The 22,466-nt window shown below is 41.3% G+C and overlaps 1 protein-coding gene and 1 long non-coding RNA gene across 2 annotated transcripts in view; one reads left to right on the forward strand and one right to left on the reverse strand.

The window, feature by feature from the left end:
• Positions 1-72: 72 nt before the first annotated feature.
• Positions 73-22,466, forward strand: part of LOC124985121 (uncharacterized) — a 48,023-nt gene continuing 25,629 nt past the window's right edge. Inside the window, exon 1 of the long non-coding RNA XR_007108807.1 lies at positions 73-532. This is a non-coding gene — a long non-coding RNA (uncharacterized LOC124985121). The remainder of the gene's footprint in view (positions 533-22,466) is intronic.
• The window catches only part of Armh3 (armadillo like helical domain containing 3), a 195,373-nt gene continuing 174,453 nt past the window's right edge, over positions 1,547-22,466 (reverse strand). The window contains 2 exon segments of the mRNA XM_047553500.1: positions 1,547-3,254; positions 4,766-4,882. Of these exon segments, the coding sequence (XP_047409456.1) occupies positions 3,162-3,254; positions 4,766-4,882 (210 nt within the window). The 3' untranslated portion in view covers positions 1,547-3,161.

The following is a 22,466-nucleotide window of genomic DNA, read 5'->3' on the forward strand; positions in this document are numbered from 1 at the left end:
ACCTCCGCCCCCCACCCCTCTCCAGCTCGGGGGAGGCTCCGGTGAAAGGGTGAACTGGAAAGTGCAGGAAGGGAGACTATCTCCCAGCAACACCACTCTCTAAACCTCAAACCACGGGTCGTGGGGTGCAGAAGAGAGTGGGGCCAGAGACCCCACTGTGAGGAAAACCCGCAATTTTCAGGCACTCTCTTCCCCCACCATCAGAACGGTCTGGTGGAGTCAGCCTGGGTTGTCTCTGGGTCCCCTCTTCCGTCTGTCTCCACGTCAGCCCCTATTTTGTTTGTTCCTCCTGCCAGTTCCAGTCAGTCCCCAGTCCCCACCCGGCTTCTCCCTGCTTCAAGTGGACTGAAAACGCAGAGAAAAGTCCACCTGGTCTCTGATATAGGCGCTGCGGACAATTTTTTTCTTCTCTCAAGTTCCAGCAGGACGCCACTCTCACCCAGGGCCCTCTCTCTGGGTACTATCCACTCCCAGGGGTCTTCTTCCCCGGCCCCCTTGGCCATCCATGAAGATAAGAAAAATTGTGAACCAGGTCAGTTTCTCCAGACTTCCTTGCTCTTTTGTTCCTTTTTTTCCTTTCAACTTTTCTGCCCTTTTCTCTTTTGTCACCTACCCTGTCTTAGATTCCTTGTTTTTCAGTAGATTTGGGGATGTAGTAAAGGGTTTGGGGATCTGGGTAAGGACAGAGTGGACAATAAATGCCCCTTTATGAAGTCCTCTCCACTTAAGATTAGCTTCTTTTCTGAAAGTAGAGGCAACACAGAGCTGGGCACCCTTAGACTCGATGTACCTGAATTTCCCCAGGATATTGCCTGGGCTCCTAGCCAAGAACACTGTCCCCTGCCCCCAAAACATGCCATAAGAATGGGTGGATGATGTTTGGTGGGTCTTGAGGAATGGCCTGCTGAGACCAAAAGCTTCAGCTAAAATGAACCCAGAACATTTAATCTCTTCATTTGGATTTAATTTCCAACCACTTAATTCAGTCAACCCAGCAGGAATTGTCTTTTGGGAGCAATACTCTGTCCTGGCTCTTCTGACTGTAGAAGCCTCCAAAGACCTGGCACAGAGGTTGGGCATGGGCAACTCTTTGAGGTTGATTTCTGGGAGAGGATGGGAACTCCTGTTTGGTGTTCTTGGAATAGGTACAAGTGAAGAAATGAGGTCAAGAGATGGACCTTAACAACGGAAGGCAAGGAGTCCTCTGTCTAGTGACCCATGTCCTAGATCTGCCTTTCCTCATTTTATAGGACAGGCTGGCAGGAATCCAGAAGGAGACCAAAGGGCTCACTGACCTCAACAAGTTTGGAGATAAGGGAATTGTATTCTGCCTTCTTCCACCCAGAGGGCATGGGAGGCTACAAGTCTCTGAGCTCAACCAGCCTCTACTAGGGCCATGAGACCCAGGAGGAGAGTCTAAGGATAGGCAGGAGTCTCCTGGCCAGATGGGATCAATACCTGGGAAATTACCTTAACTCTGTCTTTGAGAAATGACTTTGGGCCACAGAAAGTAAAGGGGCAGAAAAAGACACTAAGAAAATTGTCCCACACAAGTCAATTTTTAATAACTTCAATTTGCCACCAGCTCCAGGTCCAGCTGCTCTGGGGGTGATAAACCTTGGAAAATACTAATGTCACAGGCTGAGCTATCCATCTAGTGATCAGTGATCAGAGAAGACCCAGCCATGATCTCTTAAGAACCTACGTCTAGGCATGGGAGTCTGTTGGTGCATTCTCTGCAACTAATGCATATCTGCTCAATTTTGGAGACACAACTCTGGTTTCCAGGAAGGGCAAGTATACCAAAGAGATATAAGGCTAAATGGATAACAGCTGGAGAGGTCCCATACCTACTCTCACAGCTGGATTCCTTCACTTATTCCAATTATTTCTGTGCCGGCTTGCTCCTTGCCATCCTGAGGGCTTTAGAAAGGGAGGGTCTTAGAACAGCAGCTATTTTGGAGGAAGCTGTGGGGTTTAAAAAAAAAAAAAAAAAGCCTACAGTGGTCCTGTGGAGGCTATCCAAAGGAAGAACCACAGGTTGACTTCCCAAAGATTAAGAGAGTTGCCTGTGGCCCCACCTAGAATATGGATATATAAGATGAAGGCCCTATGCACAATGCTCACCTAGGCTTTTTCAGATGGAGGGCACCCTGCTCCCAGCAGGTTCTCTCCCTCCCAGGCACCAGACCATAGCAGGAACAGATTCCTCTCTAGAGGAAATTCTCAAGCAGGCTGGGTGTAAACAACAGCAGGGTGAGGGGGTGGAACACGTGGAGGGGAACTCAGCAGAGGCAGGAGAGGCCCCCAGTGGGAGGGGATGGCTGAGAAGATGGGGAAGCTGATGGAAAGGGAACCAGCAAAGTAGGCACCTTGAGGGCTTCAGAAAACCTGTCAATGTTTATTTTACGCACACCCTGAAGACAGTTTAAATCAGACTAAAAATGCAAAGCTAAGGTTGTAAGCCTGTTATGCTGATGAGTCGATGGGTTGGAAGGCAGGGAAAAGCTAACAGGTATTTCTGATGCCAAAACTAAAATCTGGAAAGTGGCCGCTGGACAGTGAACACTGGGTGGATTCCAATCTCCCAATCTCCAGTTTCTTGGAGGAATCAACTTTGAATTAAAAAAAAAAATTGTGTCCCACTCCTATCCTATCCTAAGCCTGACCTAAGGATCCTAATGACTGGACAGAGTGCTAGCAGGGTCAGGTACACAGATGTCAAACCCAGCTCAACTCCAAGCTTAAAGAGAACAGGATTTGGCTCCAGGTGTGTGTGAAAGTTGATCTATTTTCAGAAGCCAAGGAAAAGCAATTGACTTTCAGGGTCCTGGCCTCACCTGAAATTTGCCCCATCAGCTTCTGAAGATCAGTCAGAAGTCACAACTTGTAAAGTTAATTGGAAATGTGAGGGAGTGTCCAGGGAGCCCACCCTGGAAGTCCCCACATTTTTGGATGCCTCTCCTTTTACCCACCCATTCCTCCCCAAATAAGATCCTCCCTGGCTTGCCCTTGCTGTCCAATTGAAGGGTGGCCTTCACCAGGAGAACTCAGTATCTGTTTCTCTCCAACCTTGGAGGCAGCCCCCTCTCCCCTTGCGCCCCTCCAGCTCAGGAGCCTCATGAGTAAGGGCAATCAGTGGCTGTCAGGTGGGCATGGCCTCAGGAGATAGTGGAGAATTCCTTTAGCAGGACCTCCTGGCTGAGTGTGTGGAAGGCCAGGTTTCTCCGGACGTTGGTGCTAATAGATCGAACCTGGGAAAGGGTAGGGCAAGGTGGGAAGGCACAGAAAGAGAGAAAACAGGACACAATCAGTTATAAACAGTAGAGGGCAGTGCCTGTGGCACAGGGCCATGGAAGTATTGACCATACCAGCAGGGAAAAGACCTGTGGAGAACAGCTAAGAGGGCTAAACTCCCTAACATGAGATCCCACAAGGAATCCAGCAGACTCTTGGAGAAGGTTCATCCATGTGTATACTGTATGAGAAACAAAAGGGTTTGGGGAGGAAAAAGTGTGTGTCCTGAGCCCTAAAGTCTGCTTTGCTACAGAAAAGTTAATAAAGTTGTCAGGTAGGAAACAAAAGAAAGAGCAGCATGGCAAATAGTAACAAACTCAAGTTCATTAACTCCCAGCTGGACCAGACCCACTTTGTGTCCCTGTGCCAGAGGTGCAGACAGGAGAGCTCAGTAAGGCAGAGGCTACCACCAAAGAGCCTCAAGACATAGCTTCTTTAATTCTCCTTCACAATCTTTTTCATCTCCCATTAGTTTGCTCTTTATTAATTGCTGGCCCCTAGTATTACCCCACATAGACATAAAGACTCATCAACTACCACATAAAAATACTCTACTTGCTATCTTCTACACTAATGGCTTCCCTGTTCCCAACTAATTCACCCCAGAGAAATCCTGAGGAAGTCATGTCAGGGTCAGATTTGGACTATGTTTAGCCCAAGACATATGATCTAAAATCTAGCACCTTCACTGCAGACATGGTATGGGGAAGTAAAAGCAGGGCTGATGGAAGTTAAACTCCAGCAGAGGGAAGTCTAAGGACATGGGAAGTGAGTACAGAGGCCTCTGTGTCCTAGTCTCAGTCCCCAGCCAGAATGTTTATGTAAATCAAGCAGTTGGGGTGGCAGGACTATAGGGAGGCCAAATTTTTCTTGAGAGAAGCTCTGAGCACAGGGCAGGAAAGGGACAATCAAGAGGGAGAGATCAGTTCTGTGGAGATGCTGAGTGGAAGGTGGTGTAGGAGGCAGAGCAAATGCTTACTGGTTCTGGTTAGCTAAGGGTGGGGACTGTAGGAAGCTGAGTGATTAGAGAGTGGGAGTGGGTGCAGGGAGTAAAAACTAGAGAACTATATTAGGAGGGCACTCAGACTAGGAACCAGTTAGCAATTTAGGAAGAAGTGAATAATGGATTCTCATTATTCTTATTAGTTGCTCAGAGGACACAATAAGGAGCAATGAGCCAGAGCTGCCACTGGGAACACACGTCAAACCCCAGGCCCAGTTGGAGCTATGCAAGGGCTGTCTCCATGGCTGCAGAGGAGGTGGGCAATGCTGCACTGGGAATATTTTCTTCTCTCACTGCCTCCTCCTGAACTGTTTTGGTAGAGATCCCAGCAGACCCTTCTAGTTGTATTTTATTAGCCTGTGGCAAACTGCAGTTGCTCCCTAGATGTCCACCTGCACGGTAGAACCCAGTGGCTGGGAATAGGCCCCCAAGAGACACAGGCAGATCCAAAGGCAGGGTACTCACCAGCTCTTTGAAGAAGGCAGCCTCCTTATGTTGCTCTGAGTAGCGCTCATACTGGTCCAGGCCATCCTGCAGCTTCAGTGTGAGTGTGTCATAGTTGGCTCGTACCACTTCGAGCACCTGAGGGAGGTCAAGAGTAGAGTAGAGACCATGTAAATCATGGACCTTAGCCCCACATTACTAGCTTATTGGGTTGGAATCAGTCTAGGGTGATACCACCAAAAGACCCTGGCTCACTGCTTATCATCCATAAAAATGACAGGCCATAGGGTACATTACTTCCTAATCTCTTCCATTCCCCTCCTTTCCGGACCAACCTAGTCTGGCCACCACGGCTGTTTACTCTGAGTATGTGAAAAGAGCATGAGAAGAAGTGACAGAACAGTGAGTGCCTGAGGCCACTCATATCCCTGATACCATAATTGTGTTCTCATTCCTGTCCTGAAGTTTTCTCTGGCCAAGTTGTCAATGTCAGATTTTGTCAATGTCTTCTTGCTTCTCCCTTTCTGAGAACCACATTTCTTTAGTCCTGGGATGTTCCTTAGCACCATATGCCACTTGTTTTCATCTCTCGATGCCAACTCAGCCTTCCTACCCATTGTGTAGATAAAACTTTAGGACAACCAAGTCTTTGGGTACAGGGCATACTTTCAAGACTAAGCTACAGTTTTTGTTCTGATGAGAGATCTCTCTCTTCAAACAACACCTCTCTGACTTTATCTTGTGGGGAGGATTCAAACTTCCACTGACTCTGGGAACCTTGGGTACCACTGGTTAGGAAGGAAGGGAGTACTGTAGCCAGGCTTGATATGACTTCAACTTATAAGACCATCAAATAAAGGCAAGGACTGTCAGGGGAGAGGCACTACATCAAGTTAGCAGAACTGAGTTAAGCAGAAAGGAATTACCAGGAGAGGGAATGACTGTTCACTCTGATAATCTAAGGGTAGTTACATGGCCTGTAGGGAAGCCTATGACATCATGGAGAGCTCTCTGCTCAATAGGGAGCATGAGGAGAGGGAATGAGTGATGAGGGACACTTAGCTCTGCAGGACTGCAGATAATAAGCTAGAGTCAGGACAGGTCAGAAGTACAGTTAACTCTGACTGTTCCCCTTACCACTCTAAATTTGTGCCAGAGCAGACTTGACTTGGTACCAAACCCTTCTGTCTGTCAAGAATTCATGAGGAAAGAGATGAGCTGGAGAGCACTGGAAAATCTTATGTCCCTAGGGGAGAGTTCTCTGAGTTCAGAAGGAAGGGACAGCTAGGACACAGCCCAAATTTTCTTCCTTCAAGACACCCCAGCTCCATAAAATAATTTTGTTTGCTCTTTCTCACAGCCCCTAATACAAGCTGGTTCCTTTGCTTCTAATTCCATTTGTCAGCTCTGTAGGTAGATAAACCAGTGCCCAGCAACGGTAGTCATCCACAAATAATCCAGTCTTCCCAAGAACATAGGCTATACTTGTGGCTAAAATGTGGCTGGAATATCTACAGCCAAGGTCTTGGCTCAGAAGTGAATAGCTCAAACCCAGAAAAAGGTAAAATTTCCTCCGCAATGGAAACATCCCCCAAGAACCAGGCAAAATAAAGTAATAAATATTTTCCTAAGCCCTGAAATATAGGCAACCTCAGCAATGCCTATGACCCAGCAACTTAGGCTTGACTTTCCTTGAAAGGTGTGAGATTCTAAAAGACAAAAACCATGTCAAAACCAATTTCTGAGAAAAAGGTGTAGTATGTTAAAAGATGTCTCTACCTCCTTACTATACCCCAAGAATCCAAGGCCTCCAAGACTCCCTTGATCACCTGGGCATTCTCCTCTTGCAAGGGAAGAATGGGAAGTCTAAGGTCTTGCTTAACAGGGATTTTTCCTTTCTCAGTAAAGCTGGCTTTTCAGAGTATAGCATAGTTCAGTTTGTTGACAGCAGAGACAGTTCCTGAGCTACTAGTTCTTTAGATGGAAACCAGGGGCCGCGCTGGATCAGTCAGTAGTACATGATTTTGGCTCCTCTCTTATCTGGATGTTGCCCATTGCTGTCTTCACGTTCCCTGGCATTTCTTGTGGGCTTCTTTCCTTTCTTTCTCTTTTACCTAGCAAAAAGTTGCCTGTTTGCTCACCTAGCCTCTACTGTCTCCTGACCTCATCACCTCTCTTTTACTCCCAAGAGAAGAACAAACTCTATATAAGCTCAGGTCTGGGCCTCAGCCCATTCAGCACTTCAGAGCACTTGCCAAGTCTGGGACTTTGCTTTACTTTAGGAATATGTCCCATTTGAGCTTCAACACTGGCCTAGGGTGTGGCAAGAGCAATCTCTCAGAGCCCCTGTGCTTAAAGGCCTTAGGCTTTAGAGGGGCCTGTAATTCTAGCAACTTGGGAGGCTGAGGCCCCTAAGCAACTTTGCAAGACCCTGTCTAAAAATAAAAAATAAAAAGGGCTGGGGATGTAGCTCAGTGATAAAATGCACCTGGGTTCAATCCCTGGGGCAGGGCAAGAAAAAGAAAAAGAAAAAAGGCTTTAGACTTTACCATAATTTACAGACTCAGGATCAGGTTTCCTGGTAACTCCAGTGGCCCCTATCAGGTTGAGATCCCTTCCCAATTCATTGGGTAACAGTCTAGTCCCCAAGCACAAACAAACCCTCTTTTTTCAGCTGTTGGGCTTATGGGATTCCTAGAACTAAGGCCACTACCTCAGTTCAAATGGCTTCAAAGTCAGAAATCACCTACAAGATATAATCTTTAAGGAATGCTTATATCCCCACCTATGACCCTCAGTGGGCAGGAACTTGGGTCCTGGTAAAGGCCTGATAGAAAAAAATCTAACTTGAGCCAGGAATAGCATATGCCTGTAATTTTAACAACTTGAGAGGTTCAAGACTCAAGTTTGTCTCAAAGTTTAAAAAAAGGACTGGGGATATGATTCAGTGGTAAAGCATCCCTAGGTTCTATCTCCAGTACCAAGAAAAGAGAGACAGAGAGAGAGAAAGAGAGAGAGAGAAAGAGAGAGAGGAAGGAAACAAACTAAACTGGGAGTCCCACTGTGTGTGTGTGTGTGTGTGTGTGTGTGTGTGTGTGTGTGTGTGTACTACAGGGGACTGAACCCAGGGTCTTGTGCATATGGGGCAAGCACTTATTAACTATGTAAATTTATATAATTTTCTTTATTTTTTGAGTCTCAGTTCTTTTTTATCTGTAAAAGGGGACAGCACTACCTTATAAGGCTGATGTGAAGATGAATGTGATAATGATTGTTCAATGCCTGGCACATAACAAATAGCCAATAAATGGTTCTAATTTTATAATTACTAATGGTGTTGGAAAATTCTGATTGTCTCCAGATAGTTCTAATCATAAGCCAGGAGCTAGGGCCTCACACATCTTCACTTAACCAATGGCAGATTCCAGTGAAGAGCAAACATTTTTCTATTTGATGTGAAAGGAAGCCTCCAGTAAGGACCACAATGCCCTAAGTATAACTAGCAGTGCAGAAGACAAAGTGCCCGGTATGCGCTGATAACTTTTACAACTTTGGTAATGCAAGGGACAGTTATATAAAAGAAAAACAAGCAGAAAGGCTCATAAAGGCCTGACTTCACAAGATACAGATTGTGAAGTTCTCAGCCACATCTGGGTCAAGATATCATCAATGTTGGGAAGTAGATGATATTCTAGTGCATTAGGTTAACGCAAAATTGTTGATGAGGTTTAAGACACACACACTCCTTTCCCTAAGCATATTCAATAGGCATTCTTCACTGACTATTCAGTAGCCAGTGTACCACTTTATGTATTTATTTAATTAAAATTTGTGTGTGTATGTGTGTGTGTGTGTGTGTGTGTGTGTGTGATTGGAAATTTCACTTAGGGTCTTGAACGTGTTTGGCAAAGTGCTCTAGCACCGAGTTCTACCCTCAGTCCTTTTTAAAATTTTATTTCAATACAAGGTCTCACTAAATTGCCCAATTGACTTCAAACTTGTAATCTTAATGCCTCAGTCTCCTGAATATCTGGGATTATGGGTATGTGCCACCAGCCACCCAACTCCCCACAATCTTTCTTAATTTTTTTTTTTTTTCTCCAAAGCAGGGCCTTTGAAACAGGAAATAACTTCTAGCCTGAAGATAGCAGCAAATGAGAATTCCCAAGTTGAAAAGTTTCTGGTGATGGCTATCCAATCTTGATGCCAGAAGGCTTTGCCCTGGGCCTGAAAAACTGCTCAGTCTCAAATCTGTTGGCCTGAATTCCCAGCAAAGAAGGACAACTAAGTAATAGGATGTGTCCTGTCAGCAAACTTTTTCATATCTTCTCTCAATTTAAACTGACATCTAAAGTATGACTTATTTCCCAACCAGGGCAACATGTATTGTCTGCCCTAGAAGCTAGGCTGCCAAATGAGGGTAAGACCACAAATAGTAATAGAAAAGCTTAACAAAACTTCTTATAGAATAAGAAATACACATAGGCCCATGAAGATGGCAGTGAGAGGTAATGAAAAGAGACTAACAGATCAGAAACCTGGACTCAAATCTCGATCTGATTTTTAGTTTCCTTAACCATGAAATAGTCATAATATTTTCTTAGAACATTATAAAGATTAGAGATATAAAATAAATGTAAAAATATAAATGGTAGGATCTAACAAATAGAAGGTACCAAATGAAAAAGGCTATTGAGAAGAAAACAAATGAATAGGGAGAAGAAAAAAGAAAAATAGAGAAGTATTTGATATAGGAAGTATTTGATATATTCAAATAAGAAGAATCAGCTGGTTAAGTAGTGGCCAGGAGAACCTGTAGTTTTCCTATCTTATAAGGACAATGACATGGAATGCAGCTACACTTCTTTATGCCAAAGTGTTACCATAGGGACAGAACAACAGAAATAATAGTTCCAGAAGGAACCTTTGAAATTACATACTAATTCATGGCCTTCATTTCACAGAAGAAGAAATTGATGTCTAGAAATATAAATTTCCCAAAATCACAAAACAGGATTAGACACCAATTCAGTGTTCTATTTGTACTAGCAGGCAAGCTAGTCTAATCTGGGGAATGTTCTGGAACATGTTCCTGGGTTTATAGATTAAAGGTGTTTTTTTTTTTGTTTGTTTGTTTTTTTGCAGTGGTCGGGATTTGAACCCAGGACCTTGTGCTTGTGAGGCAAACACTCTACCAACTGAGCTATGTTCCCGGCCCTTAAAGGTGTTTTTTAGAGAACAAAGATTCAAGGAATTCAAACTCACTCCTCCTAAGAAATAGGAAGTCTAATCTGTGGGGAGCTGGGAAGGTTACATGGAGAAGACCTGTCATGTATGAGCTTTAATGATGAGTTCTCAGAGTTCCAGGGCTTGTTAATTTCTACCAGTAGCCACTGAAGACCCACTCGACCCTGCTGATAGTTGGTGAACTACCAATAAAACTTTAAAACTGATAATTAGCAAAATCTGATTGGGGTTGCTATTTTGATTGTGCAATACTGACTTGTTTTTTATTTTTTGCAATGTTGGGGATTGAACCCAGGGCCCTGTACATGCCAGGAAAGTACTCTATCATTGAACTGCACCCCTAGTCCTTTTTTTAATTTAAAATTCCCAAATCTCACTGAGGAATGAACCCAGGGTCTCTGCACATACTAGGCAAGCATTCTACCCCCTCAGCCTTTTTTAAAATTTTATTTTTGAAATAGTTTCACTAAATGGCTATGGTTGGCTGTCAATTTGCAATCTTCCCGCCTCAGTCTCCCAAATAGCTGGAATTACAGGCAAATACAACCACGCCCAGCACAATACTCATTTAGAAGCCCAGCACAATACTCATTTAGAAGCTTGAAATTCAAGGGTCATAAATTTTCAGTTGAGCTTTTTAGGCCTCAGTCATCCTGGATTTCATACTTGAGGTGAGTGTTAAAAGGATTTAATAAATTTCTTCCATAATGAATGCTTATACCTCAAGGCCAACCTTCCATTTTCCTGAAGAGACTGTAATCATTCTGTTCTACTTTCAAGCAGTTCTGTTTGAACCCTGTCAAAACCCTAATCATAGAAAAATTTATGTCTGGATGGTTTGACACAGAAATAGGAGTTTAAAGGGAATTAGGAGGGATAAAAGATAAAAAGACTTTTTAGAAAATTTTCATGATAATCTTTGTTTCTCCCACTGAAGATGAATCAACTGAAGGATGATCAACTCTGAAACCTCAAACAAAAGAATTACCAGGTGTAAGTCTGGACTATGTCCTTGCTTCTCTCTCCTAACAGTTAGAGGGGCCTAAGCAGATACTGCATGTTCTACAAGTGATGACAGAGACATAATGAAAGAATCTGATCTAAGGCAAGTTGGGAAATTTCTTTCCTTATAATGGTTCAGGATTTGGGATGTAACTATCCCGGCACCCATACAAATAAGGTCTGAATATTCAAGATTGCTCTCTAGCCCACGCCCCCCAAATATTCACTACTTTGACCTCTTGGTCATAGCATAATGTCCCATCTCTAAAAGAAACAGTGCTGAGTACACAATAGGTCTTCACAAATTGTCAGTGGCTAATCCACTAGCCTGCAGCCAAATGAACTGCTAGAAAAAAGAGGAAGGTCCAAGTAGCTGCAGGCAGTTTTTATGGTAAATGCACTGAGGTTTTCTAATTATCTGCAGAGAAACAATATAACAAGTCAAATATATCCACAATTTCTTAGCAAGGAAAGATAGTCTTTTTTCTTTTAATACCCAGTAAACTTCCTCCAACTTAAAGGAAGATACCTTTTTTCCTATAAAAATGAGAATGACCTACTTAGGGTCATTACTTCTCTGAATTTGTTATAGGGCTGAACTAGTCTATACTTTTGCAAGAGACTGAAAGAAAAATAGAAGGTCTGATCTTTTATTTCCTCTGAAAATACTGAATTGAGCCTCCCACCCTTCCTCTACTTTCCTAAATCCGGACCTTCCCCAGAAGTGGTTATATGTCTCGCAATGAGAACAACCCTCTTTTCTCACAGAAAGCAATAAAGGACTGTATCTAACCTTGCAATTTCACCAGCCTAAGGACAGCCTCTCAGTGGTATTATTGCAACTAAATTAAGTGGTAGTCAGGTGCCAGACAGCTTGGAAGAGGAATTCTGATCACAGAGAAGCAAAAAGCCAATTGTTTTTTCCATAATCCATATTTACTATTCCAAATTCAGGACTATAGCTAAATAAGAAGCACTGCAAAGATGTTCTGTAAGCAAGACCCTGGCTACTGGGTCTAGTTGTATCTGGGTGCAGAAATAAGAGTTTCACCCAATAGCTAGTATTTCCAAGAAAGCATAGTGGTTAAGAGTATGGATCTAGCTAGGTGTGGTGACACATGCCTATAATCCCAATGACTTGTGAGGCCGAGGCAGGAGGATTGCAAATCTGAGGTCAGCCTGGGCAACTTAATGAGACCCTCATAACTTAGTGAAATTCCACTTCAAAATACAAAATAAAAAGAACTGGGAATGTAGCTTAGTAGTAAAGTGTCCTTGAGTTCCAGAAAGAAAGGAAGGAAGGAAGGAAAGGAGGAAGGGAGGAAGAGAGGGTGGAGGAGGAAAAAAGTACAGTTTAAGAGCTACTCTGCCTGGACTTATATCCCATCTTCACCACTTACCAGCAGGTTGTAGCTGGGTAAGTCTGTTTCCTTATCTTTAAAAATGGGAATAACAATATTTTAAATCATATAGAGTTGGTCCTGAGGACTAAACTAAGCAATGAACACAAGGTGCTAAGTGTAGTGCTTGATACACAGAAAGCGTTTAAGAACTGTAGCTGTTACTATTATTATTTTCTTTCACCCTGATATGACCCCATGACTATTTTTTTAGGACCTGAAATTGGGAAAACTGGTCTATTTCTATAGCTTCTCGGTCAACCCCTGCCACAAACAAACAAACTCTCCCACCTCCTTTCTGAAGGAAATCTGTATTCTACAGGCTTTCCATTGAGGGATTTACTGTGGAGAAAAGAACCTACTACCTTAGAGCTTGTGTATTAGCAGGTGTAGGCAGACTCTCTTCTGGAGAAACTACTACTACTGATTTCCTCACTGAAATTTGTCATAGTTAGATGCTTATCACCCTAAAGGAAAGGACCCAGTGTTACATTATAGATTTTTCATAATGCCTAACAGAGTCCTAAGAAGGAGTAAACACTTAACATTGTGGACTAATTCAGTAACACAGGGTCAACCAAAAAGGAAAGGAATCTCTCATCAAGGTCACATGGTAAGATTAGAATTAGACCCTGACAGTCTAACACTCAGCACTGTTCTCAGCACCCTGACAGATCTCTAAGTACTCAGAGTCAAATATTGCCTTTATGAAGCAATATAAATCACCATGAACAGGGTGATTGGGGGAGTGAAAATAAATCACCATCAATAGGCATGAAAGATGTAAGCACACCAGCAGCACTACACATGGTTTGCAAGTCAGCTGCATAACTGACCAGTGAATGGGCTGCTAGGATGAAATAGTGCCACAACTCTTAAGACAGGGACAAATAAGGAAGCCAAGGTCTCTTGTCTACCTCTTCCACTTTATACTACTACTGTGGAAAGTAAATCTAGTGCGAAATTCTCCACTTAATATAGCAGGACCTTTGAGACAGGTGTAAGAAGGACCATCAGGGCCAATCACCTGAAGGACAGATTGGGCTAAATCCTGACACTGGGAAAAAAAAATAAAAAAGTCTTGTACAAAGGATGAACAAAAGATGGGAAAGAATGTCACTTAACTCCCCGAATACACAAACTATTGATTCACTTTCTCAGAAATAAGGTTTGATGCATTCTGAAACTCCCTTCTGAGGTGGGTTCAATTTAGAGACAAATTTTAACAGCTTAAATTCAGCTCAACTTTGCAGTATATTCATTAGATAACTGTCCAAAACAATCTAAGCAGACACACATGGTGATCTTTCAGCAAGCAGGTTCAAAGTCTTGCTAAGCTATTTTTAGCACTTGTACACACATAGCAACCAAAAGATTTGCATCTCAGAAGACAAAAAGAAACAATTAGATCTGTGAGCTCCAAGACTCACTAGTACCCAGAGGAGATTATTAACTGCCTTTAGATGCTGTCTTCTTACTCTTCTCTTATACAGCACAACGCTTGGTCATGTCCTCATGGACATGGCCTAAAAGAGGCATAGTGAGTGGTGGCACATGTCTCTAATCCCAGAGACTTGGGAGGCTGAGACAGGTAGATCGTAAGCCTCAGCAACTTACTGTGGCCCTAAGAAACTTCATAACCCTGTTTTGAAACAAAAAGTAAAACGGGTTGGGGGAGTAACTCAGTAGTAAAATACCCCTGAATTCAGTCCCAAGTACCAAGAAAAGAAAAAAGTGACAGTTGAAAGGACAGAACAGTAGAGACTATTTTTCAATTATCTTTGGGAAAAAATGTTTTTTTTGTACTGGGGTTAAACCCAGGGACCTAGGGGTGCTCTACCACCGAGCTACATCCCTGGTCAATTTTATTATTATTTATTTTGAGACAGGGTCTCATTAAGTTCCTGAGGTCGGCCTTGAACTTGGAATCCTCCTGCCTCAGACTCCTGAATCACTGGGATTACAGGCAGATGTCATCATGCCTGGTGCTCCCCTTGCTGTTTTGAAAGACTGGAGGGTCAAGCCTTTTAAAATAATCAATGCTAAGGATGGAACTTGGGAGGCTGGGGAGATAGCTCAGTCAGTAGAGTGCTTGCCTTGTAAGCACAAGGTCCTGGGTTCGATCCCCAGAACCCCTCCCCCCCAAAAAAAGGATGGAACTTGGGTCCAATAATAGAAGGAAAAAGTGGGAAAAGGAAATATTTTTTAGTGAATTACCTTTTAAAATATATAAAAATAGCTGGGGTCTGGGTTTGTGGCTCAATGGTAGAGTGCTTGCCTAGCATGCGTGAGACCCTAGGTTAGATCTTCAGCACCACATAAAAATAAAATAAAGGTATTGTGTCCACCTATAACTAAAAATATTTTTAAAAAAATAGCTGGGCATGGTGACACACACATATAATCTCAAGCTACTCAGAGGCAGGATGACTGCAAGTTCAAAGTCAGACTGGGTAATTTAGTGAGGTCATGTCTTAAAATAAAATATAAAAATACTCACTACTGGGCTGGTGAGAGAGCTCAGTTGGTAGAGTGCTTGCCTGGCATGCACAAGGCCCTGGGTTCAATCCCCAGCATCGCAAAAAAAAAAAAAAAAAAAAGAAAAAAAAAACCAACTCACTACTGTGTACATGTGTGTGTATAGTTTCTAATATACATTCAATATTTTCTCTAGTAGAAACTAGAAAAAGAGGAAGAAAGAGAACAAAGTAGGAAAAGACAAAATAAATAGTTAACACAAGGGCCAGTTCTCTAAAAGTGTGAAATTTTAAAAAATTCAGCTGGTAATTCAGAGAATATTATAATACTTTAAAATAGTTCAGGAGTTCCACTTGCAGTCATACTGGAGTAATTGAAAACCAGGAACAAACCAATTGTTTTTAGACACTAGACAGCAGACAGTACAGGACAGAAATTCTGAGAAAAAGAAAACAAGGTAAGTATGAAGGTTTGGCTGGGTTAGAGAGGCATACAGAGTTTGGAGAGAGGGCAAGCTGAAATCTGTGACACAGATAATCAGAGAGGAGGCAGATAAGCAGAGAAAAACTTTCTGAATTTTGCACTGTGTTTCCCTTGGAGCTGTTGGTAAATAAGGGACTACATACATGTAGAGCCTAATTCAATCAGGTCAAACAGCAACAAGAAAATTTTAAAAAGAGCTGGATGTATGTAGCTCAGTGGTAGAATGCTTACCAAGCATGTGCAAGACTGTGAGTCCAATTCCTAGTACTGAAGAAGAAGAAAAAAAAAGTATACTATAAACCCTAGAGCAGTAACTAAAAAAATAAAATGAAGAAGTATAATTAAAAAAAGAGAGTGGACATAAAATGGAAATCATTTAAGAAAAAAAAAAAAAAAAACCCACAAAAAATCAATGAGAAATACAGGAGAAATAGGGAAAAAAGTGGGAGGGTCAATTTTAACTCAGTTATATTGTAAATAAATTAAGTGTAACACTCCAATTAAAAAGTATAGATTGCAGGGTGTGGTGGTGCATGACTGTAATCTCAGCTGCTTGGGAGGCTGAGGCAGGAAGATTCAAAGACAACCTCAGCAAAAGTGAGGTGCTAAGCAACTACATGAGAGCCTATATCTAAATAAAATACAAAATAGGGCTGGGGACTGGGGATGTGGCTCAGTGGTTGAGTGCCCCTGAGTTCAATCTCTGGCATTTCCAAAAAAAGGAAAAGAAAAAAGCAGAGATTGTCAGACTGGATTAATAAGATTCTACTTTTTTTTTTTTTTTTTTTTAAAGATAGTGGAGATTGAACCCAGTGTTGGTCTACCACTGAACTACATCTGCAGCCCTAAGTTATTAATAACTTAGTCTCACTAAGTTGCTGAGGCTGGCCTTGAACTTGTGATCTTCCTGCTTCAGCCTCCCAAATGAAGACATTACTATGAGCTATCTAAAAGTAATCCACAAAAATAAACCAAATTAGTCCATATAAAATATAAACATAAAGTTGAAAGTAAAAATATGGAAAAAGAATCAGTAACTCACATCATGTACATCAATTCCACAAGAATTGGAACCTAAATAGAATAAATTATACTCTAGTATGTATACCATACCAAAATACATTGTACTGTCATGTATAACTAAAAAAAAAAAAAAAAAAAAAAAAAAAAAAAAGAGTTATGCTACACAAATACTAATTAAAACACAGTAGGAGGGGCTGGGGACATAGCTCAGAAGCTATATATAGTTCAGTGGTAGAGTACAAGCATAGTAGTCTTAAGACCCTGGGTTTGATCCCCATTATTGCAGCAACAACAAAAACAAAAAGGAAGTAATATTGCTATATCAATTTCTGACAAAGGAGGCAAAATAAGGAATAGTATCAGGCATAAAGAGTGAAATTTATTAATAATTGAGTCAATTCATTATACAGACATATCAAGCCTATATGTATCTGTACCTTGTATTTATGTGAGTTTCAGAACTCTGAGTGAAACAAATTGACAAACCAAAAGAAGAAAAAGAAAAATCTACAATTATAGCTAAAGGTTTCAAATACTATTCTCAGTAAGTGATAGAACAAGTTGACAGAAAATCAGTAGAGAGATTTAAACACTACCAACCTAACTTGACCTAAAAGGCATTTATAGAAAGTCTACTCAACAATAGCAAAACAATTCTTTACAAGTATACATAGAAAATTCAACCAGATACTGTATGCTGAACCAGAAACCAAATCTCAATAAGTTTTTTAAAAACATCAAGTATATTTTCTGATCCCCAGGGTATTAAATAAATCAGTAAGAGAGCCAGGTGTGTTGGCATATAACTAATCCCAGTGGCTTGAGAGAGTGAGGCAGGAGGACCGAAAGTTTAAAGCCAGTCTCAGCAATTTATTGAGGTTCTAAGTAACTTAGTGAGACCCTGTCTCTCAAGAAAAAATAAAAAGAGCTAGGATGTAGCGTAGTGGTAAAAGCACTTCTGGGTTTAATCCCTAATACCAAAACAAAAAGGAAATTAGTAAGATAAATATATCTGGAACCTAACAAACAAGGAAATAAAACAGATTTCTAAATATCACAAGAGAAAGAAAACATATTTTGAACTGAATGAAAATGAAAACAGAACATACTAAAACATATGATGTTGTTAATATGGAAATTTACAGCAGTAAATTTTTATATTAGAAAATGAGATCTCAAATCAATGACCCAAGTTTCTACTTTAAGAAGTTAGAAAAAGACCAGGCGCAGTAGTGTACACTTTTAATCCCAGCGAATCAGGTGGCAGAAGGATCATAAGTTTAAAGCCAGCCTTGGCAACTGAGAGAGACCCTGTCTCAAAATAAAACAATTAAATAGGGCTGGGGATGTAGCTCAGTGGTTAAGGGTCCCTGGGTTCAATCTTTAGCACAGGGAAAAAAAAAAGTCTGGTTTTTGAAATACATCATGAAGAAGATGCAAATGAAAGTTCTTGACTGGGAGAACATATCTGCATTACAACATATACAGCAAAGAACCTGTATCCACAATACATAAAAACTCATAAATAATAATAAAAAAGAAATAACTAAATTTCAAAAATAGATAAATGGTCTGGACACTTCAGATACTCCATGTCTTCAAAAGAAGATATATAATGGCCACGTATACAAAAAGCGGCTTTAGTTTACTAGTCATTATGCCAATTAAAATGAATAATAGCTGGGAGCAGTAGTGGATACCTATAATCCCAACGGCCTGGGAGGCTGATGTGGGAGGATCCATAGGTTCAAAGACAACTTCCACAATTTAGTAAGACCCAGTCTCTAAATAAAATATAAAAAAGGACTGAGGATGTCGTTCCGTGGTTGAAAGAAATAAATAAAATAATAAAAAACTGTAATGGCCAGGTGCAGCAGCCCACATCTGTAATCCCAGCAGCTTAGGAGGCTGAGGCAGGAGGATTCCAAGTTCAAATCCAGCCTCAGCAATTTAGCAAGGCCTGAAGCAACTCAGCAAGACCCTGTCTTTAAATAAAAATAAAAAAGGGTTGAGGATGTGGCTCAGTGATTGAGTACCCCTGGGTTCAATCCCGGGTACCAAAAACAAAACAAAACAAACCATAAATAATGTACTACATGCCCACTAGGATGACTAAAATTAAAACTCAAAATTCCAAGTATGGCAAGGATATGAAGTAGTTGGAAACCTTATGTTATTGGGTAGAATGAAAAATGGTATAATCACTTTTGAAAATAGTTTGGCAGGTTTTTTCCTTTTAGCATGTTTTTTGAGGCATAATTTACATATCATAAAATCATTCATTAGTTTATTTACTTTGGTACTAGGAATTGGACCCAGGGTCTTGCACATGCTAGGCAGGCCCTAGATTACATCCCATTCCTTTTCTAAATTTTATTTTAATATAGGGTCTCACTAAATTGCTCAGGCTGGTATCAAATGTATGATCCTCCTGCCTCAACCTCGAGTTGCTAGGATTATATGTACCACCATACATGGTGGTCACATGAACATTTTTTTAGTGGTGTAATATCTAGACCTTCTGATAAATTTAGTCATTTGTGAAGCCCAGGGATTCCTGCCTTTGCTAATTTTACATAATGATAATTCGGCTTTTTCCTTCTTCATGAAATGGAGGCAAGGACGAAAGATTAATATGAGATAATAATGGCTGTCCTAGAGGAAACACATTGTAAATAAAGGTCATCAGACAATTGTTTGTGGATTTGTAATGAGACAATATTTCACTGGAGGGTCAAAGGAGAAAAAGGAGGTTTATTTGTCCTCCTTAGGCTGATCAGGTGGGGCTAATGCAATCACTCCAAATATACCAGGTGAGCGAGATCTACAAGAGCACACACAGGCAAAGGTCTAACAAGAAAGTAGTGATAGTGATAATGTATACTGTCAAGTCCTCAAGGAAAAGTACAGCTTTTGCATTTTTATAGCTCCTGGTTTGGCATAGTAGGTACTTTGGTACTTTTGTACAGAAGAAAAGAAATCTAGGGAACATAAAGCCCAGTTAGTACTCATTCCCTGTCTTAACTTCACTAAGGACACAGAAGCAATAAGTTCTTAGGCCAAAGCAGGTCCTGTAAGCTCATTTCGGGGTCGGAACAGTTCTTTCTTCCTTTTTTCCTTCTTTCTTTTCTTTTTCTTTTTTTCTTTTGGTACTGGAGATGAATCCAGGGGTGCTCTACCACTGAGCTACATCCCCAGTCTTTATTTTGAGAAATGGTCTCACTAAATTGCCAAGACTGGCTTCAAAATTGCAATCCTCCTGCCTCAGCCTCCTGAATTGCTGGGATTACAGGTGTGGCGCCCAGTAGAACTGGTTCTTTTTCAGAATACATTAGCTCAATGTGACTTAAAAAACAAACAAACAAACAAAAAACCATCAAAAGAATACAGCAGTCGGGCATGCTGGTGCACACCTGTAATTCCAGCAGCTCAGGAAGCTGAGACAGGAAGTCTCGGGATCAAGGTCAGCCTCAGCACTGTAGTGAGACCCTCTCTTAAAATAAAAGACAAAAGGTTTGGGGGTATGGCTAAGTGGTTAAGCACTCCTGGGTTCAATCCCCCACCATCAACAAAAAAACAAAACAAAAAACAAAAGAATACAGCCAACAGCACAAGTAGTAGAATAAATAGCAACCTGTAACAAAACCACAGACTCCCACCGAGTGAGGATTCCTCCCCTCCACTGGATGCTTACAGTGACTTCCTATCCTAGGTAACCTGAATCTTTCACCACCCAAAATAATTGGAAACAATGATCCAAAGGTAAACATTAAACCTCAGGTTCCAAAAGGATGATCTGTTATTGGTGATTAAAACTAGGGGCACATGCATGTTAGGCAAGTGGGCTATCACTAAGATACACCCCCAGTGACCTTCCCCCCTTATTTTTCCACAGTACTAAGGACTGAATTCATGGTGCTCTACCACTGAGTCATATACACAGTCCCTTTTAAAATTTTATTTTGATGGGCTGGAGTTGTGGCTCAGAGGTAGAGCACTTGCCTAGCATGAGTGAGGCACTGGGTTCGACTCTTAGCACCACATATAAATAAACAAATAAAATAAATGTCTATCAACATCTAAAAACTTTTAAAAAAATTTATTTTGAAGGCTGGCCTTGAACTTGTAATTCTCCTGTCTCAGCTTCCTGAGTAGCTGGGATTATAGGTATATGTGGCCATACCAGGTGATGACTTGCTTTTTTTTTTTTTTTAATTTTTTTTTTAGTTGTTGATAGACCTTTATTTTATTCATTTATTTATATGTGGTGCTGAGAATCAACCCACTGCTTCACACACACTAGGCACACATTCTATCACTGAATCACAACCCGTCCCATGACAGAAGTGTGTGTGTGTGTGTGTGTGTGAGAGAGAGAGAGAGAGAGAGAGAGAGAGAGAGAGAGAGAAAGAGAGAGAGAGAGCGAGAGAGAGAGAGAGAGAGAGAGAGTTTTCTTTGCTCTTTCTATTTTCATCTCTTATACTTCAGGACCAAACCCAATTTCAGAACCAATTTAAGCCGGCCAGTTCTCTCAGTCCATCCATGTCTTTCAGGCCTCCTATCAGAGAGCTCTCTATTGTCCTGAGATTTATTGATCTAGGCTAGCTTTGCCCTTCAGCTAAGGTAGACCAGATAATGAACCTCACAGTGGGTGATTAGTTGGTTCAAGGAGTAGTGACAGTGACTTTCTTTAATTTCCCTGGGCAGTCACCCCACCTCCCTGACTTTATTTGGTTGAAGCCCTAGACACCCCTTGGTGAAGTTTTTCTTTACAATAATTACGATCCAACACACACTGGGCCCTGTACGAGCAAGGCATCCAATCACACTAAATGGCAACCAAGGTAACAGGGATATAGAAACACAACACATACAGATTTCTATCAGACCCTTTCCTTCTCTGACCCAGCTCCAATCAAGAGGCTAATGTCTTTGCACCACCTGAGGTTTCTTTCCTTGGAAACATATCACATCTCAGAGAGGGAGAGTAGAAACACTATCTCTGATCTTAACTCACTGGTTACTCAACATGAGGTCTCTGCCTCCTCTCCAGTCCTCACTTAGCTATCCCTCCCCAACAACAGAATCCTTAACAGAGATCCCATTTGTGGGCTATGAATAGCTTCATTTCTAGCTGGGTCAGTCATTTTCAAGACTGGAACATCTTTCAAGTAGGATCACTATGAAAAGTCAAAATGCTATTATGTTACTTAGCAAAAACATTTCCACATAGCTTATAACAGAGATAAAAGTTTGCACAGTAATACTTCTAGCCTCTGATATTGCCACAGACAGCAAACCATGCTCTTGCAAGCACATCTTAAAAGAGTTTTGAGCCACTTTTTGAGAAGAGGTTGTAGTGGAAATAAAACAAACTTTCCAAAGATCTACTGGAAGGAAAGAGGTGGCTAAAAAACAAACTGAAGAGGGAAGTCCTACTTGAATACACCTATCTAACAGGAACAAAAGGTCTAAGCAAGAAAGCACGGACTGCCATCTCCTGTAACCTCTTCAAAAGCTGAAAAGTACCAACTGGAATTCCTACTAGTTTCAACACTGTTCTTCCTATGTACTGCCAATGAAACTTCACAGTTGCCTGGCTGAAGATCAGAAGTTCATGTGACAATTATTTCAAAACTCCTACCTAATTGGAGAAAATGCTGACAATGACAGAGATGAATAATAAGCTGACCTCTTCTCCACTAGTGACCTCTGTATTCATCCTGCTTGACAGTGAGACACTGAGAGTTTTTGCTTCTTGAATAAAATGGGCCTACTATTTTAAAAACAATTAAAATCCAGTGTCTTTTAGATCTTGAGTCATCTCAAGATGTAAAGTAAAAACTTAGAAAGAAAAAAGTCACCATATCTCTTTGGTGTGCAGGAAAAGCTTTACTTCTCACAATGACCTTCCTGGGACATTTGGTTAAGATAAAAAGACTATTCTCTCATTTGTAAACATCATACGATGCCAGGATTCTCTTCTCAGGCATTTCTGCCCAGTTGGCAGGCAAACTCTCTAAGCCTGTTTTGGTACTTTCTGTTCTCAAGTAAATGGGCCTTTCTCAATCCAGGACCTTTCCCCATCC

The sequence above is a fragment of the Sciurus carolinensis genome, chromosome 5, assembly GCF_902686445.1.
Source record: "Sciurus carolinensis chromosome 5, mSciCar1.2, whole genome shotgun sequence".
Taxonomy (NCBI): domain Eukaryota; kingdom Metazoa; phylum Chordata; class Mammalia; order Rodentia; family Sciuridae; genus Sciurus; species Sciurus carolinensis.